The sequence below is a fragment of the Scyliorhinus canicula genome, chromosome 5 (assembly GCF_902713615.1).
Source record: "Scyliorhinus canicula chromosome 5, sScyCan1.1, whole genome shotgun sequence".
Lineage (NCBI taxonomy): Eukaryota > Metazoa > Chordata > Chondrichthyes > Carcharhiniformes > Scyliorhinidae > Scyliorhinus > Scyliorhinus canicula.
This window is the reverse complement of record NC_052150.1, coordinates 164,557,533-164,577,409: the sequence shown is the minus strand read 5'-3', so window position 1 is coordinate 164,577,409 and position 19,877 is coordinate 164,557,533. Positions and strand designations below refer to the sequence as shown.

At 46.0% G+C, this 19,877-nt stretch overlaps 1 protein-coding gene and 1 long non-coding RNA gene across 3 annotated transcripts in view; one reads left to right on the top strand and one right to left on the bottom strand.

Annotated features, from left to right (window-relative positions):
• Window positions 1-19,877, top strand: part of LOC119966387 — a 126,479-nt gene that overhangs the window by 91,218 nt on the left and 15,384 nt on the right. Inside the window, exon 1 of one of the 2 annotated variants that reach the window (XR_005460754.1) lies at window positions 18,561-18,718. The exons of the other annotated variant lie outside the window; for it this stretch is intronic. This is a non-coding gene — a long non-coding RNA (uncharacterized LOC119966387). Of the gene's footprint in view, window positions 1-18,560; window positions 18,719-19,877 lie in introns of those variants that run through there. 2 annotated transcript variants of the gene reach the window in all.
• itga8 (integrin, alpha 8) overlaps window positions 4,968-19,877 on the bottom strand; it is a 253,980-nt gene continuing 239,070 nt past the window's right edge. Inside the window, exons 28-30 of the mRNA XM_038797951.1 lie at window positions 18,011-18,112; window positions 14,621-14,743; window positions 4,968-6,762 (exon numbers count right to left, since the gene is read on the bottom strand). Of these exons, the coding sequence (XP_038653879.1) occupies window positions 6,676-6,762; window positions 14,621-14,743; window positions 18,011-18,112 (312 nt within the window). The 3' untranslated portion in view covers window positions 4,968-6,675. The remainder of the gene's footprint in view (window positions 6,763-14,620; window positions 14,744-18,010; window positions 18,113-19,877) is intronic.

The following is a 19,877-nucleotide window of genomic DNA, read 5'->3' as shown; positions in this document are numbered from 1 at the left end:
AAGTACCTGGATGAGCACTTGGCACGTCATAACATTCAACGCTTTGGGCAATTGCAGGCAAATGGAATTAGGATTGGCAGATCAGGTGCCTTTCATGCGGTGGTTCAGACTCGATGGGCCGAAGGGCCTTTTCTGCATTTTATTTTTATGTGATTCTGTAATCGTGTGATAGGAAATAAATACTTGATTAACCTCTTATATTATGACTTCCAATGACGACATGTAAAAGCAAGACGCACAAAACATGGCTCCTGTCAGGGTCTTTGTTGTAGATTCCTTTAACCCAATTTTTGAGGGGGCTTTGTGTTCAAATTGGGGTTGTTGAGTGAGTGGACTGCTTCCCAATGGTGATATGTTGAAATCATTGACTTAAAAATCCCAATACTAAGAAGACTCAGATGGTAGCCCATCGAATGAAGGTGGAGGAGGAAAAATGGCCACCGCATCCATTACACTAGATGCATTGGCCATGGTAATGGTGCAGGAGCTGGAGAAATTCAGTAAACAGATGCACAGACAGCTTGAGCGACAAGGTCTGGAGATGAAGGAATCCTTCAAAGTCACTGTTAATTAAGGATGCTTCTGGTCTGTCCGTGAAAGCTGGCAAGAACATCAAACACGGTACGAGCACAAGGTGAGATATTGAAGGGGTTGGAGAAGGCCTCGTCGCGGTTTGAGGACTGGTTTGTCTCACGAGAAGCAGAGTTTCTGCCGGTCGGGCAGAATAATAAAGGCCTGAGGTCCAAGGTAGAGGACCTGGAGAACAGATCACAGACGCTAAACCTCAGTTTGGTGGGGCTGCTGGGGGGAGTGGAGGGCTCAAAGCCGATCAAGTATTTTGCCAAATTGTTTTCTCGACTGGTGGAAGGGGATGAAGTTTTAGTCCCTCCGGAGCTGGATAGAGCGATTTGGGCACTCAGGCAAAAGGCAAGGCCGAATGAGCCACCACAGGTAGTGATAATCCACTTTCATGCTTATCAAAGGAAGGAGAGGATCTTGGAATGGGCGAAGAAGATTCGGAATATTGACTGGGATGGGAGCATGGTGTGGATATACCAAGACATTGGGACTGAGCTGGCAAAGAGGAGTGCAGCCTTCAACAGGGCGAAGGCAATGGTTTATAATAAAGGCATGTGATTGGGTGTGGTGTACCAGGCGTGGCTGCGGGTCACAATGTACTCAAATGACCACTTCCTTGACACGCTGGAGCAGGCAAAGACCTTCCTCAGGGAGAAGATGTTGGGGCAGCACAATGGCACACAGCTCCAGGGTCCTGGGTTCAATTCTGGCCTCAGGTGACTGTATGGAGTTTGCATTTTCTCCCTTTGTCTGCATGGGTTTTCCCCTGGTGCTCCGGTTTCCTCCCACAGTCCAAAGATGTGCAGGTTTGGTGGATAGGTTATGCAAAATTGCTTCTTAGTGTCCAAAAGATTAGGTGGGGTAACTAGTTTACGGGGATGGGGATGAGGAGTGGGTTTAAGAAGTGTGCTCATTCCAAAGGAGGCTCGATGGGCCAACTCGTCTCCTTCTGCACTGTAAATTCTATGATTCTATGACCACAATGAAGAGGGTTATGTGGGACAGTGGATGAGGAGTATTTGTAATTTGCGTTATTTCTGCTCTGTTGCCGGCGGGGGGGGGGGGGGGGGGGGGGGGGGGGGATGGTAATAAAAAAGGGGATTGTTACATTTCATATGGAGGAAAGGGTTATTGATTTGGCACGGGCTTGGGCACAGTGGTGGGAGAAGGAACATGTTGGCTCTTGCTTGTGGGGCATTGAAGGGGGAGCCTGGGTGGGGCCACTTTGCTCGTAAAAAAGGGGGGGGGGGGTGGCTAGCAAATAAGAGTGGAGTGGGGGGAGGTTGGGCCAGGTTAGGTAGTGTGCAATAGTTGTGTCTGTTTCTTTGTGTGGTGGGGTGTTGGGGGAGGATGTGGTGCCAGGCAGTCTGTTGCCCTGGAGCGGGGGGGGGAAGGGTGCTCTAATAGTGACCAGAAGCTTTTCATTGCCTCACTCTAGGGGTAGGGCCGGTGGCCATTTAGGTGGGCTTGGGACCTAGGATTTGTAGTAGGAATATTAAACTACGGAGCTGATGGTTGACTTGAGTGGGGGGTGGGGTAAAAGACCCCTGATGAGGTTGATCATCTGGAATTTGCAGGGCTACGTGGGGGGGGGGGGGGGGGGGGGGTGTGGTGAAGAGGGTTTATTCCCATTTAAAGGGTTTGGGGGCTGATGTGGTGTTCCTGCAAGAAACTCACCTGCGGGTGCAGGACCAGATCAGCTTCTGGAAAGCCTGGGTGAGCCAGGTCTTTCACTCTGGGTTTGCCAGTAGGGCAACAGTCCTAGATCACTGGTCCCTTTGGGGATGGTGAATGTGTTAATAGCATTTAGGGAGGAGACAGGGGGGTGGATCCATGGCGGTTTATGCACCCATGGGGCAAGGAGATTTTGCTTTTTTCGCCAGTACATATGATGCCTTCAAGGATGGACTTCTTTGTTATGGGTCCCTGCTTTCCGGGGTGAAGTGCGCGGAGTATTCGTCTGTGGTCATCCCGGAGCATGCGCCGTATTTGGTGGACCTGACGTGGGAGGCAGGGTGGGAACAGCGTAAGGTTTGGAGGCAGGACGCTGGACTCTTATCAGATCTTGGGTTTTGTGCAAAGTTTTCCCGGGCCACAGGAGACTATGTGGAAGGGAACGAGACCGGGATGGTCTCACCATCAACAATGTGGGAGGCGTTTAAAACGGTGATACGGGGGTGGGGGATTATCTCTTACATCACACATGGACAGGGTGACCAGGAGGTGCTGGACAAAATTATGGGCAAATGCAGTTTGACCTGCTATCCATGGGTCAGCTGAGGAGCTTAAAGGGAATGATATATGAGCATGGGGAGAAGAGTAGCCGCCCGTTTGCTCATTAGTTCAGCCGACAAGAGGCTGCCAGGGAGATTGTGCAGTTACAGGAGCCGGGGTGGGTGGGGGCTGGTTTCTGCCCCAGAAAAAGTTAATGAGCTGGTGGGATTTTGGGGGCTTTTTCTTTGCACCATATTGACTATCCTGAATGTGGATCTAGAGCCATGCCCGTTGATAGCTGTATTTGTGGTGTCGGGCCAGTCGAGCTGAGGATGGGGTGGGGGCGGATGCTCTGGCCTTCACCTCTTTGCTGGCCCGGAGGCAGATTCGGTTGAGTTGGGGGTAGGTGACACTATCTCGCACCACAACACGGCTGGGTGACTTGATGGAGTTTTGTACCTTGAGAAAGTCATGTTCACGGTGAAGAGGTCGATCGATGGGTTCTATCGTAGATGGCGGCCATTTATACTGCACTCTAAGGGGCTGGTCATTGTTCGTGGGGCGTGGGATAGTAGTTCTGTGTTTGGGGGGTGTTTTATTTTCTTTTTCTTGCTAGTATTGTTATATGTGTTATTGGGTTTGTGATTTGGATAAAATGATGAAAGTTCAATAAAAATATATATTTTAAAAACTTACTTCACGAGAGATGTGCTGATGTGGGTCAGAAACAATAGATTTCAAAACAAAATGATACAAATGTGAAGCCTGTGTCATTTGAAAATGGCCCCATTACAATCAGTGAAGCAGAAAAACAATGGGCGGGATTCTCCGTTGGCGATATCCTCCGCTTCGCCGGCAGTGCACTCACATCGTAGATTTCCCCATGGCGTGGGGTGGCCACAATGGGAAACACCATTGGCTGGTTGCTGGGTCAGAGGTTCCCGGTGCCAGCAGGGGTGTGGCACACCACAACACGGGTCTGTTGGGACGGAGAATCCCACCCAATGTTTTTATAAAATGTAGTCAAATTCAATATTTATAAATAAAAAGAGCATTCTTTTCCCTCCCTAACTTCGACACAGTTATGTGACCAACATAGCATGCAGTTGACTGCATTTTCTAACTATTTTAATCTGCCAGCCAGAACAATGCATGCTGTTTCTCTGGCTCCTGTCTGTCTACCTTATATGAATATCATTATATGAACTTGGAAAACAATTGAAATGTGGATTTGGTTTTCAACTTATTTCACAATTTCAAACTTTCTTTCAAACATTCCTTTTGGAATCCTTCGGTGATTTATTGTAGCATTAAAATCCTATTCTGCTGCATCAGAATCTAGTAAAACATCCTCCACCACATAGTTTTCAACTTTTTGATTTATTTTGTAATGGGTCTCTTCCCATGAGCTGCACTCTAGTTTTATGCTTCTGGATTCTAGCCGTTCAGTTAAGTTGGCAAATGCAGCAGAAATTTAAGTTCGGTTCCCCTTGTCCATAGCTGTGAAAGAATGGACCTAACTGCAGAACAGACACAAGTTATTTTTCATCTGGCTTCATGTAATCTATTAACAATTGGTGCATGCTTTCTTGTGCAAGCGGCAACAAATCTTACCATGATTCACGATGGCACTCTGAAGATGGCGCTCTGAAGATCAGCATGTTCCCCACAACTAAAATATAATTTTACAGCAGTCTCTAATTGTGGAGAACCTCAAGAGTATCATGTATTTGACTTTTTCAGTCTGGGAGTCCTGTCCATCTACTCTAATTGTTGCCATATCATTAGAGTTCCTCTTCAGGTCAGGTATAATAACAGCAAGGGATCCTTTGCAGCAAAATACCCCATGACCAATCCTGTAATTTTCAACTTTTGTCCATGACGGTACAATTTTCATGGCCACCAGCATGGATTTGCAGCACACTCCTGGGTTCTGCAGAAATTTTACTGCCGAGGTCATTGAGTCAGAAGTGTTGATGCAAACTATTCCCGATCTAGCTTACACCGTGTATGCTCCTGACCAATAAAATTGTAATATAGAGACAGTGCAACAGACAGACTGGAGAGGAAGAATCCACAATCTTCATGCGCACGTCATAGATCAGGTGTAGCTTGAAGTTCACTTTGATTTTCACCAATCGTGCTTTTATCTCCCAATTGAGTTATAATGCATCCCAGTGTTAACTGTTCCGTTTTATTGGGTTTGGATAACAAAACGTATATGACATGGGTTTATCAGATATACATATAAGTACATTTTAAAATGGAACACCAGGAGAATTGGATACCTTTTGCTCCAAATGTCAAAAAATTTACAACCTATCAGTAACAAGTGATCCTGCATTGTTGAATCTAACAAAACCCTCTTACTATCAGCAATACCAACACAATTGTACATTTGCAATATATACTTATCGTACAACAGTATCTGTTGTGAGAGTGGATATTTTTCACTTCAATCAGAAATATTCCAAAATGGTACATAACATACAAATCTTTTATACAAAAGTTGAATAATTTTGTAACTATCTGAAACTTGTGTAAAATGAAAAACGATGGTACCAACTATGGTATCAATGGAAATTGATGATTAATTACTGCATAGAGGTTATGCAAGTCCTCATCAGTACTCCCTTCAGTTGTAAGACCATTATCACCGTAAAAGAGACAAAACTGTTAGAAAATCCTTAATGCAAATTCCACATATGGCAAAATCCCAGTGTAAACATGCTTCCAAAACATATAAATACATATAGAAAATATTGCACGCTTAAAAATCTGTTACTCCCACTACCAGTGTAGGGTGACATCATGCTTCAAATTGCTTCACATGAAAATGTATGAATATTGAGTGCAGGTTCCTTTGTAAAGCCACATAATGAAGGACCACACTTAAAGATTTATGTTGCAATTACCTCCTTCCCAGCTAGTCATATTTGTTCAGGTTTACTTCCCATTAAAATAAAATAATTTTTCTTCAGAGATTTGTTCATCTTTCAGTAAAATCCCTTATGCTTTGTCTCAAAACTAGCAACCTTGGGACCAAGTCAGTGCCGGGCCGGATTTTGGATCTTGCCGGATTTCGAGTTGGGTGGTTTAACTGGATCAGGATCGGGAAATTCAGGTCAGACCGGTTCGGGTGTGGTCAAGGGTCACTCGAATTGTAGGGAAGGACAGGTGCACAAAGCTGATAACTAGTCGATCCGACAGCGAGCCAATTCAGCACTCTTACTAAACAAGCTATTCAGTTACTTCACTCATCTAATAATTAGAACTCATGCATGGCAACCGAGAAAAATGTCTGGCTGGTTTTTGGATTGTCGGAATTGAGTCACTGTGCCAGTATTTTAACTCTCAGTACAAACAAGAAAATCAACACTATGATTGCTTTACAACACGTTAAGATCCTTATTGCCTTGTGTATTCAAATGGGTTGCCCAAAAAGGAAGGCTATATGCAATTCATGAAAAATGGTAGTGCACTTAAAACACTGACCTATAACACTAACACAATATAAAAAGTTTCTGACTATATGTAAAGATTTTTTCTAATTGGAATCAGACACAATTTTATCTGCTTTACAAAGTGCACAGCACTTGCACTTAAAAATGTACTGCAAAATAAACAGTGTAACATAAAAACAGCCCCACCCAATATCCCTCCAAGGTATTGAGGCAAGAATGCTAACTGCAAAGTAACTTGCAGGTGATTGAATAGGCAACAATGGCACTTCCCTGTTAAATCGCCTCGCTCAGTGTTCATTTGCTGCTCTTTCTTTTCTACTTCACTTTCACTAAAAGCAAATATAAGGAATTAAGTGTCAGTGGTGTGGACACATTTTTAAAGTAGTTGTTAGTGGATTAAGGCAGTTGTAGTCAGTCCTCAGGCATCTGTATCCTTTTTTGGGTGGAGCTGTTCTCGATCTCTCATGTCGTCTTGAGGTGGGCGAGCTCGATCAAAGAAACCAAACTATGGAAACAGTGCCAGATTAAATGATAAATTCTCACCACAACAAAGTCATTACACGAGAAGTACAACAACTGTAAACTCTAGTTTATGACTTCACGTCTAGACACAGCCAGATATTTTTTTCTTCACATCAAACAAATTAAATATTGTTTAAATGCTCATAACAAAGGCAAACTTACATTGCAATAATGCACAACAGCTGGGTATTAAAAGTTTCAGAAGGAGGTTTTATTACAGTATTTCTTTTTACACATTACTTTGTTTGATTACCACTGTTTAATATCTTCCAAACTATTCTACCTCATCATTAAATTCTCAAGAAGCTTAAACAAAGGTTGACAATATTTCACAAGATTCCAGGCTCCAAATTCATCAGGTCATATTTGGCAAAATGATCTAAAGTTTAAGTAATGGGAAATAGCCCTGATGCATTTAACCATTAGGTGGCACAATAGTCATGAGTAGCGCCATGAATGAACAATCATTAGATTTAAGTATTTACATCACCTCAAACATATCATGCACTGCTAGATTTTTCTATTCATTGTTAATGGTCAGAAAATCTGGAAAGACGAACTGTGACCAATTCTTGCTATGTTCTATACTGGGGCTGCTATTGTACTTAATTCTAGGGTGAATAATTACGCAGGTTTTGCACTAATCATGTAGTTTGGCTTGTTTGACAACTGTTTAAACAGCCTCCACATTGAATAAAAGCCAAAGGCAGGCAAATTTCCTTCAGCAATTGCAAAATTAACTGAACTCGAAACTTCCATCTCGCTACGTAAAATCTGAGCTCTTTAGAAGTCAGAACCAACAGATTTCCGTTCTGGTTTAAGACTAATAAGTATCCCTAATTTAGATAGGATTGAACCAGATTGTTTTTTTTAAACTTTGGGCCTGAAACATACTGTAAAACCATCAAAAACCTGGATTAAAGGAAAAGGTTATGCGAATGAGTTTATGATGGTACATCTACCCCAATGTCCAGAAACACTTAATTTCCTATGGCTTATGTCACTTGATGTGGCATGAATATATTTGCTGAATGGATGTGTATATGGCAAATTAATTTCAACATAGGTAAGTGTGAGGTGATTCTATTTGGTAGGAAGAATCAGGTTGCCACATACACCTTGGAAATTAAGAGAGGGCAGAACCTGTGTATCGTTGGCCTGCCTGAAGGACTGCAAGGCATGAGTGCTACGGGGTATGTCTCAAGGATGTTGGCAGGGCTGGTGGTAGAGGGGTGCTGGACAAGGTCCCGGAGGTGGATAGAGCGCACAGGTCTCTGAGGCAGAAGCCAAGAGTGGGGAAGCCACCACAGGCGGTGATTGTGAGGCTCCACAAGTTTGTGGAGAAGGAAAAGATCCTGGAGAAACAGATTTGTGAATGGGAGGGGAACAAGGTCCGAATATACCAAGACATTGGAGCGGAGCTGGCAAAAAGTCTTGTTGGGTTCAACCGGTCCAAGGCGGCTCTCTATAGATGGCAGATTAGGTTCGGGATGCTGTATCCGTCGAAACTGTGGATGACTTTCGAAGTCCGGGAGTATTATTTTGAAATCCCAGAGGAGGCCAATGACTTTATTAAAGAGCATAAACTGGGGGAGAACTGAAATTTGACGGGTGATGGGGAGTTGGCACAACAAAGTTTGGTGGACACGGGATAATGTGGGGGTTGGAACGTGGGGGTATTTTCTTTCTTCCTAAGTGGAGGGTTTCTGTTGGGACAACTATTTTTAAGGGGATAATAAGTTTGTAAGGGGTCAACTGCTCCCCCCCCCCCTCTTGCCACCTGTTGTGATGTTTATTTTTTGGAGGTGGCGATCTGTGGTTTTGGATGAGTTTTTGGATGGGGGAACGTGAGGTCCACAGCGAGATGTTTACACAGATCAAGGAGGAGAGAATGGGGGAAGGGGCGGAGGGGTAGGTAGGAGGAGCCTTTGGGCAGGAGCTGTCAAGCTGACAGGTAATGCTGGTGAACAGAAGTGAGGTGGGAGAGATGGCTGTGAGGAATGGCCGAGGGAGGAGGGTGACCTGGAGGGGTGGGGGTTGAGGGAGATGCGACATGGCAGGGTTGGAGAAGAAGCGTGGTCATGGGCAGAGAAGGAGGCCATCTCTTGTGGGCCCAGTATTGGGGTGAAATTTAAGGGGACAGAATCGATTGAGAACGATGGCAGATAGTAGAGGGGAATGGAGGCGCAAGCTCCGGTAAGGCTTAAAACATATAACGTGCAGGGGCTCAACAGGCCGGTGAAGAGATCTCGGATCTTTGCGCACCTAAGAAGTCTGAAGGCGAGGGTGGTCCTTCTGCAAGAGATGTCCCTCCGCATGAGGGATCAGGTTAGGCTGAGAAAGGGATGGGTGGGTGGCCAGGTATTTCACTCGGGGTTTGACTCAAAGTCGCTGGGGTGACCATTTTGCTGAGTAAATAGATAGGATCTGTGAGTGTGAAAGAAGTGAGGGACCCGGGTAGGAGATACATAATGGTGAGCAGGGAGACGGGTTGCCGGTGGTGCTAGTGAATGTTGTGCACTGAATTTCGATGACGTGGGGTTCGTGAGGGGGCTGCTGGGGGTGATTCCAGACTTGACCACACATCACTTGATTATACGAGGAGACTTTAATTGTGTGCTGGAGCTGAGAGTGGACAGGTTGAGCCCCAGGTCAATGGGAAGGCTGTGGATGGTGAAGGAGCTGGGAGGTTTTATGGAAAGGATGGGTATGGTAGACCAGTGGAAATTTAAGAACTTCTTGCACGTGTAGAAGGTATATTCCAGATTTGACTTTTTTGTGGTGAGCTGTGTGGTGTTGGTGGGGGTTCTGGGGGCAGAGTATGCAGGGATAGTAATCTCGGTCCACACGCCGCACTGGTTGGAGGTTCGACTTAGTGCAGGATGTGAGCAGATGCCAGGGTGGAGGCTAGATTCAGGTCTGTTAGTGGACAGGGGGTTTTGCGATTAGATGCGGTCGGTGCTTAAGCACATGTGGAGTTGAACCAAAATGGGGAGGTATCGGCGGCCACATTCTTGGAGGCATTAACGCCGGTGGTTCGGGCGGAGATTATTTTGTTCAAGACGCATGAAGTTAGGAAAGGGAGAGAGGAGTAAGAATGACTATTGGGCAAGATGATCAAGGTGGGCAGGGAATATTTGAGCTGGACAGGGAATAATCAAGGTGGTCAGGGAGTATTTGAGATGGATAGGGAGTATTCAAGGGCCCCCACTGTGGAGGGATTGGCGCAAAGAAAAAAGTTGCAGGGACAGTTCGACAGGTTGATGACAGGAAGGGCAATTGGGCAGCTGCGGGGGTCAAGGGAGGTGCAGTATGAATATGGAGATGCAGTATGAACATGGAGAGAAGGCGAGCCGTATGTTAGCCCATCAGCTGCGGAGTCAGGCCATGTCCAGGGAAATGTTGAGGGTATAGACAGGGAAGGGGGCGGTAGTATCGGAGTCGGGGAAGATAAACGAGGCATTTAGGGGATATTATAAGGAATTGTACAGGGCAGACCCGGGGGGGAGGGGCAGAGGATGGGGATATCGGGCGGTTTTTCGACTGCCTAGTATTTCCACGGCTGGATGTGGAGAGGAGGCAGGCTCTCGAGGAGCCTTTAAGGCTGAGGGAGGTAATGGAGAGTATAAGAGGGGTGAAGTCGGGGAAGGCCTCGGGACGGACAGTTACCCGGCTGAATTTTATAAGGGATTTCTGGCAGAAATGGCACCACACTTACTGGGGGAATTTAGTGAGGCGCTGGAGAAGTGGGAGCGGTCAGAGATAAAGGCACAGGCGACAATTATGCCAATACAAAAGAAAAGGAAGGACCCGTTAGAATGTGGGTTGTACAGGCCCATATCGCTGTGAAAGTGCTGGCCAAGTTAGTGGCAGGAAGGATGGAAGAATGTGTCCCTGGGGTGGTTGCAGAGGACCAAAAGGCTTTGTAAACTGCAGGAAACTCTCGAGCAATAAAATCACTGAATGTGATCAAGACCCAGTCGAGAGGACGGGTACTGAACTCGGTAATGTCTATAGATGTGGAGAAGGTATTTGACAGGGTGGAGTGGCGGGACCTGTTCGAGGTTCTGGGAAGGTTTGGATTTGGGCCAAAGTTTGTGGTATGGGTGATCCGTTTGTTGTACGTGGCCCGGTGGCGAGCATACGGACCAATGAGGAGAGCTCACAGAGTTTCGGGTTGCATAGGGGAGCGAGGCAGGGTTGCCCACTGTCACCGTGACTGTTTGCGTAGGCGGGCGATAGAGCCCTTGGCGCTGACCCTTAGCAGAGTGGCAGGAGATTAGGAGGGGGAGTAGGGAGCACCGGGTGTAACTGTACGTGGATGACCTGCTATTATATGTGTCAGACCTGCTGGAGAGTATGAGTATGAGTACGGGAGAGTGGGCGACGCTGCATAAGTGGAACTTAAGAAAGTTGGTGGAGGAGATAAGGGAGGACTTTTAGCAGGTGGGATCAACTGCACCTGACGGTGGCAGGGAGGGTTCAAGTGGTGAAAATGAATGTCCTGCCAAGGTTCCCACTTATAATTCAGACGCTCCCAATTTTTATTCCAAAGGTATTTTTTCAGAGTTTGTATGAGCGGGGAAGTTGTTGAGGCAGAGGCAGAAAGGGGGGTTTGCATGACCAAACTTGCTGCACTATTATTGGGTAGCAAATGTGGAGAAAGTGAGGCGGTGGTGGGAAGGAAACGGGTTAGAATGGGTTAGGAAGGAGGAAGAGACATGTAGGGGGCCCAGCCTGAAGGCCATGGTGACGTCAGCGTTACTGCTGGCACCGAGGAGATATATAGAGAGCCCGGTTGTACAGTCCACAATAAAGGTGTGGAACCAGCTGAGGAGACATTTTAGGATGGAGGGGATGAGGGTGTTAGCGCCACTGTGTGAGAACCACAGGTTTAAACCAGGGGAGATGGTATTTACAGAAAGTGGAGAGAGGTGGGGTTGGTGAGTGCGAGGGACTTGTACCTGGAAGAGTGGTTTGTAAGCATAGAAGAGCTGAGGGAGAGGTTGGAGCTCCTGAACAGAAGTGAATTTAGCTATTTACAATTAAGGGACTGTCAACGGAAGATGTGGAAAGGATTTCCCAGGCTTCCGAAATATGTCCTTTTGGAACAGTTGCTGCTTTCGGACGTGGAAGGGGAGGGTAGGATTGGGGACATATGCGGGTGGCTGGGGGAGCAGGGGGGTACACAGGTGGTGAGGCTCAAGGAGAAATGGGCGGAGGAGTTGGGAGGGGAGATAGGTTGTGGAGTGTGGAGTGAGGCACTGCGTAGGGTGAATATAGTAATAAGTCTTACACACCAGGATAAAGTCCAACAGGTTTGTTTCAAATGACTAGCTTTCGGAGTGCAGCTCCTTCCTCAGCTTGAAACAAACCTGTTGAACTTTAACCTGGCGTTGTAAGACTTCTTACTGTGCTCACCCCAGTTCAATGCCGGCATCTCCACATCATTGGGTGAATTTGACCTCCTCATGCGCGAGGATGAGTTTGATACAGTTTAAGGTGGTACACAAGGTGCACATGACTAGGGCAAGGATGAGGGGATTCTTCCAGGGAATGGCGGGTGAGTGCAATAAGTGTGGGTGGGGACCAGCAAACCATGCGCCTATATTCTGGGCTGTGAGAAGCTATAGAGATATTGGGCGGGAGTGGTTCGGGACGCTAGCAAAGATTGTGGGGGTGGAGGTCAGGCCGGACCCAATGGTGGCTATTTTTGAGATATTGGAAAGATGGAGGGGAGGAAGGCTGATGTTGTGGCCTTCGCCTTTATGATTTCCCGGTGAAGAATTTTATTGTAATGGTGGTCGAATACGCTGCCGGGGGTGGTGGCCTGGCCAGGGGACTTGTACCACTTCCTCCGTTTGGAGAAAATTAAGTTTGAGCTGAGGGGTTCAGCGGAGAGCTTTGAGGCCTGGTGGGGACTGTTTGTGGCCATGTTTGAGGAGTTGTTCATTGGGGGGAGGGGGCAGTGAGAAAGGGGAAGAATTTGTACAGACTGTAAAATTGTGAGCATTTATGTTTTTGTACGTTTGGAATATTTTTGGAGTCAAATACATTTTTTAAAATGGAAGCAGACAAACTGTTCATTTCTGGAGGAATAGAATTGTAAAGTGCTATTAAATTGTATAAAACCTTGCTTGGGTTGCATTTGTACTGTGGAAGTTCTGGTCTCAATGTTATAAACAAGATATAGAGGCACAGGAGAAGGGGCAAAAAGGATGGTACCAGAATGAGAGGTCGGATGAAATTCTCTGCCTCGTGCCATTGGTAGCAGATTTCACGGTGAGACGCAGAACCCCACGATAGTGAAGAAAATCTGATGCCAGGGTGGCCAGGTGAAGATGGCAGTGGGAGTGCCAGGATACCATCCTGCCCAGAACCCAACCAGCCGGGGGCCTCTGATGGCTTGGATGACAACTCAGGTGCCGTCATGCCTGATCCATGTTTGTGTGGACCAGTCCTAAACGGTGCCATGGGGAGGCATCCCAGGGTCGGGTATTCATTTCCTGCCTCAGAGGCATCGGATGGCAACATGTTCAAGTGAGTCTAACTGCTCACTTGAACATGTTAATCTGGATCTCACTGAGCGAGCGCGAGATCCAGATCACGATGTCATACGAGATCTTCCTGGATCTCGCGAGGTGTTCCGAGTGTCGTAATTTTCACGAGTTAACGGCCTCGCCGTGTCACCGTGTTGGGCGTCACGAGGCCGTTCGATCACGACCGATATTTCTGTGGGTCTGGAGTCACATGTAGTCCCAACCGGGTATGAATGGCAATTTCCTTCAAAAGAGGGCATTTGTGAATTAGTTGGGCATTTATGGCAATCGATGTTAGCTTCAGGATTACCATTATTGAGATTAGCTTTCAATCTCAGGTTTTGTACTGAATTAATTCAAATTCCAACATGGTGGAATTTGAACCCCGAACCATAGAGGATTATCTTGGGAAGGGGGTGGGTCTCTGAATTTGGTAATCCAGTGAAATTACAACTATGTCACCCTGCGATCTAAGGTAGACACAAAATAGGTTTCCACTTGTGAGGGAGACCAAAGCCAAGAGCTACAATATAAGTAGTTACTAATACATCCATTAGACAATGTAGGAAAAACGTCTTTACCCAGAGCATGATTAGACTATGGAAATTGATACTGCAATCAGTAATTGAGGAAATTCGTGGCATCCATTAGTTTAAGGGAAAGTTAGCTAAATTTCTGCGAGAGAAAAAGGATGCCATGTTGATTGGGTTAGATGAAGATTTTTTTCAATGTTCCAAGGAGTTGCAAACTGAGATTACCCTAGATTGCAAATGCAATGGTTATAAACAGGGGGCAGGCCTGCAGCTGGAATTGCCCTGGTTCATGTGAATGACCTGTGAGCATTGCAAGCAGCTACCTCTCCACAGAGACAGGGGCACCCGGGAAGGAAAAGCAGCTCTTAGACCAGAGTGAGATTTTTTTAAAATCTAGAGGTAGTCTCAGATTTTCACTTGTGTTTTGGAATTAGATTCTGTAGCCTTGTTCATTTTCCACGAAAACACTGAATGAGTGGTCTGAGTTAACACAATGCGGATAAAATTCCTTAGGGTTTCTTCCACTGCATCACTAACTATGCTGAATCTGAGTTTGCACGCATAAACAGCACATTCAATGAACTTCTACTGACGTTACAGCGGCTAATTGTAAATTGTTGAATGTGGTCTTTAATATATTGCAGATGATAGTTTGTAAAGTAATTAATTCAGCCAGACACTTAACGGGTTAATTTAAAGAATAAATTAGTGCACATTGTGTATTGCTCATGGGGTGCAATTGTAGAGGAATGACAAATTGAAAATGTACCTTCCACATGACCAGGATCAAAATAGCCAGAACCAGCAAACCAACCAGTACAGCCAGAATTATGACCCACAGGGGAATTGCGAGTGAAGCATCAGGCGTGGCCCAAATTACTGACGTCCTTATCTAGGGTAAGAAAAATATGGAAAAAGAGTTTTATGCATAAAATACTTTCAAAAATATTGATGCAAAATATGATACTCATAATTACTCTAGTGACACATTTGTGTAACATTATTGTGCCATTTGTTTCATGATAGCCACAAATCAATATCATGTTACATTCTATGGCATTGGCATTAGTGTTTACCAATTTAGAACAGAGGAAAGGAATTAAATGTGTCAAACTGGAATATTCTATATCAGAGTGGGAGGAAATGAAATATGAAGTGGATCAGCCAGTCTCAGTAAATCAGTAATAATTTATCACACTATCCTTTCATGCAGCAAATGTTGGTCCCTTTATGAAAGATATAAGGATTCTCTGATCCCACTGGCAGCGCAGCACCGCCTGCGGGTTTCCGGGTGACGTGGGCTGGCTTCAACGGGAAATCCCATCGACAAGCGGCAGGAGTAGAGAATCCCGCTGGCAGCGAATGGCATGCCTGGAAGCAGTAGTGGGACGGACTCACAATGGAGAATCCTGGCCACAGTAATATGGATGAGTAAAACTACTGACCAGATTGGACTGCAGCTTGACTCATTTCACTGATGATATCCTTTGATTCTTATATGATTCCTTACTATCCCAGAATTGTGCACTATATCTTACATTATGAAATGATTGAGATTTTCATTTGATTTAATTGGAAGGAACTTGATGCTAATTGTGTGCACTAATCCTTATTGTTAAATACAACTAGTATATTTCCCACTATGATGCTGATTGTTTTTTAAGAGTCGAAGTCCAGGGATAACCACTGGTTTGCTCCAAGATAGGGCAGGGAGAAGTGCCAAGAAAGGAAAAAGGCTGGTCAGAGAGTGAGAGAGGTAGAGAGTGAGCAGAGTGAGGGGAGGAATTGGGATCTGAAAGTATAGTTGGCCAGGATTGAGTTGAGCACAGGTGGACTCAGGATCTAAGCATAGCAAGGGTAGCCATGAATTCATGATCGGCAGGAGGGGAGCATTAATGTGACTATATTGTATGGGCGAGATCTATTGCCCGACTTAGGACCTGACGAGGCCGGAAAAACCTTGTCATGCCTCACGAGATCTAATGAGATCTTGCGATCTGCTTCCTGCCCATTGAGGTAGGAATCCAGATTTGCTGATACAAGTGAGTAGTTAGTCTCACTTGAATATGTCTACGCTGAATCGATCCAACGCCTGGGTCGAACAGCCTCACCTTGTTGATTCCGAGCGGGTGACTTCCACAAACATGGACCAGGCGTAGCGGCACTTGGGGGTCTCCCAGGCGATTGGGAGCCCCTGGATGATCAGGCTCTGGGAAGGGCAGTACTCAGGCACCCCCAATGTCCCTTGGGCACCATGGTACTGCCAGCTAGGCATCCTGGCAGTGCCACCTGGGCACCCTAGCAGTGCCACTCGGGTGCCACCCAACTGACAATGTGAGGCTGGCTGACAGGGGTCTTTTTTCTTGGGGAGGGGTTTCTGTGGGAGGTGTCCCTTTAGTCAGGGGGTCTCTGTAGGGGGGAATCCCTTTAGTCAGGGGTCCCTGTGCAAATATATTAATTTTGTTTTTGTTCAACACTAATTCAGGCATAGAAAGCTGGTTACACATTGGACAGATTTACAATCCAGATTATCAAATGTAATGGATGAAATGATAGCTTGACATTAGGCCATTGTTTTTTTTTAAATTTAGAGTACCCGATTAATTTTTTCCAATTAAGGGGCAATTTAGTGTGGCCCATCCACCTACTGAGCACATCATTGGAATATGGGGGAGAAACCCACGCAAACACGGGGAGAATGTGCAAACTCCACACGGACAGTGACCCAGATCTGGGATCGAACCTGGGACCTCGGCGCTGTGAGACAGCAGTGCTAACCACTGTGCCACCATGGTACATTAGGCCATTGTTAAATGCTATTATAGTCAACTGTTTATTGAAGATGAAATATCAATAAAATGTAATACATTGGCTGTTCCTGGTTAATTCGTACATACAACACTATATATAACAGTAATCTAAGATTTGGAGATTTACACTGTGCATTAAATCCTCAAATCATTGTGCAAAGGTGCAATTGTGGAACAATAGAGATGAAAGCACTTGTTCTATATAACCAGGAACTCGAGAATGAGTTGTGTGAAGCTGTAAAATTGGCATCTAGAGAATGAGTTCTGTGACATAACATCAACCAAGTGAAATATGTGAAATGCTAGGGCTGGACTTTTCGGATGATAGGCATCAGCGGGGAACGCATCACTGTTGATACCAAGTGCCATGTAATGGTTGTCAGGGTGTTAATTGGATAAGGGTGAGACTTGTGCTCCCAGCAGTGGCAGATACGAGCAGTGCCAACTATTGGGGCCACAGTGAGATCCTGATGAAGTGGAGCCTTTCTGAAGGTAAATCCAATAGGGCCTGATTGGCAGGCTCCATTGAGAGGAGGGGGGAGGGGGGGGGGGCTGGGTTAAGAAGGTGCAGGAGAGGGATGGGGGGGGGGGTGAGAATGGTGGAAAATGGGGTGGATGAACACAGGGGATCCTCAAAAGAGGTACTCCTTTCCCCAGGTCTGATACCAGATGGCGCAGCTAAAGTTGGTGACCTACCTGCTTGGCATAGAACTCGCACTGCTACGGGTAAACAGTAGCGGGGGCAGGATGAGGCTCTTAAGTAGCCATTACTTGGTCACAAAGGAGCTCAACATACCTAAGGGCAGTAGACCACCCTTCACCTCAACTGCCCACCCACTAAATGGAACACAGATCGGGTAAAGGTGAGTAGATGATGGGTAGGTCACTCGTAGAAGTTTACAAGCAGCCCCACCTTCTAATGCACCGGCTTGGAACCATAAAATTCCCCCCCTGGTTATACTGTGAAACAAATATTGAGGATTTCCAGGATATCATTTATATGTGATCTTAGTACAGTCTAACTAAAAATTGTCAAAATAAACTAAGGACAAGACAAAGTTCTGAAAAGATTGAAATTTGGAAGTAGCAGTATTATGTAAGATGAGAGCCCCTTTAAATAAAGGTACAAAATTATGGTTGTGTTTTGCAGCAATAAATCTAATCTTTCTCATGAGAAATACTAAAGCTATGTTAACACACACACACATACGGATGGAAGCAGTCAGCCTGAGCAAAAGGAAGTTGTGTCTTGGTAATTTCTCTCTGGATCCTGAGACTATATACATCCGGTTAATGTTATCTAAGCAAGTCTCATGTTTATAAAATGTGTTTTCCCTCAAGGCACTTACCACAGTACTTGAGCTGGGTAGTTCCTCTGGCTGGATTTTGTATGCCATTTCCTTCACTGCAAATGACACCAGAGACTGTAGAGAGTAATGGTTGTTTCTTCTCTGTCAAGAAAAACAGTTAAAAAATGAACCACATATCAAAGTAGTGAAACAGAAGTGATTCCTTGTGCTTGGTTCTTTCGGTTAGTTTTAGATGCAAATAAAATAATTGATTGCTCCACCAAGGCAACACAGATAAAATTGGTGAACGTTGGTTTTTGCAAACCAAGTCTGTTAGGAATAATGCACTATACTTTGGTTACACTGGATAGGAATATCAGCTTCCCAGGATATTTATTTATTTAACTGAACTGTAAGTAAATGTTCTGAAATCAGTTTGCTTTCTATGGTGCTAATGAAGTGGTGTATGTTGCTTCTTTCAGAACTTGAGCTCTTAATCCAAGTATGTAGTTTATTATGATTTAGGCCGAAATATTCTACATCTTTTGACTGATTAAACAGTACAAAACTGCTGAACTTTTCCCTGTTTCTTTTTAAAGGCCTCTTTGAAGATTGAGAATGGGCAGCAGTGGGTAGTTACTTACCCTAAACCGATTATAATGGATAATGGTTAAACAAATCAGATCAGGATGATGAGGGCCAGTCCAATATACAACACTTGTACAGTTATGAGGATTGGAGGAATAAATTAACTATATTTGTTCAAAGGTGAGGACTGTTTGTGTAGAGTCTGCATGCTCTTCCCGTGTCTGCGTGGGTTTCCTCCGGGTGCTCCGGCTACCCCCACGAGTGGACTATACAACTGGCTTGTAATGCAGAACAAGGCCAGCAGCGCGGGTTCAATTCCCATACTGGCCTCCCCGAACAGGCGCCAGAATGTGGCAACTAGGGGCTTTTCACAGTAATTTCATTGAAGCCTACTTGTGAGAAGAAGCGCTTATTATTATTAAGTGCCGAAACACTAGGGGCGCGATTCTCCGCCCCCCACGACGGGTGGGAGAATAGCGGGAGGGCCTCCCGACATTTTTCACGCCCTCCCGCTATTCTCCGACCCCCCACGCCCGACCCGCGCCACGAATCGCCTCTCGCCATTTTGTACGGCGAGCGGCGATTCTCCGAGGCCGATGGGTCGAGCGGCCGGGCCTTCACGCCCATTTCAACACGGCAGCAAATACACCTGCTCGCTGCCGTCATGAAACGGGTGCCAGATGCCCGTTTGGGGCATCTGGGGGCCCGATTGGCACGGCAGTACCACGGCCGTGCCAAGGGGGGCATAAGCCCGCGATCGGTGTCCACCGACGGCAACTGCGCATGTGCGGGTTGGCGTTGTCCAACATGCGCATGCGCGGTTGACGTCATCGGCCGCGTCAGCCGGCGTGACGCTTGACGTGCGGCCGTGACGCACGGGGCCGCGCTCCTAGCCCAGCCCGGGGGGGAGAATCGGCCCCGGAAGTGGGCGTGAAAGCTGCCGTGGGTCACGGCCTGTCCCACGGCAGCCTTTACGATTCTCCGCATTTGCGGAGAATCTCGCCCCAGCTGTTAGGTGAATTGGGCATTCTGAATTCTCCTTCAGTGTACCCGAACAGGCACAAGAGTGTGGCGACTCGGGGCATTTCACATTAACTTCATTGCAGTGTTAATGTAAGCCTACTTGTGACAATAATAAAGAATATATTAAAAGCAATTTTAAGCAGGACATAAATGGTCTGAAATACAAAAGAATACAATAGAAACATGACTTTAAATAGAGCATTGAACCTATTGCTTACTGGAGAAGGAACTCAGTGCATTGAGGTATGTCAAGTGGTGGTGGATACACATGTGGGAGAAGGGGCAGGATGGGACAAGGGAATTAGTACATGAGGAC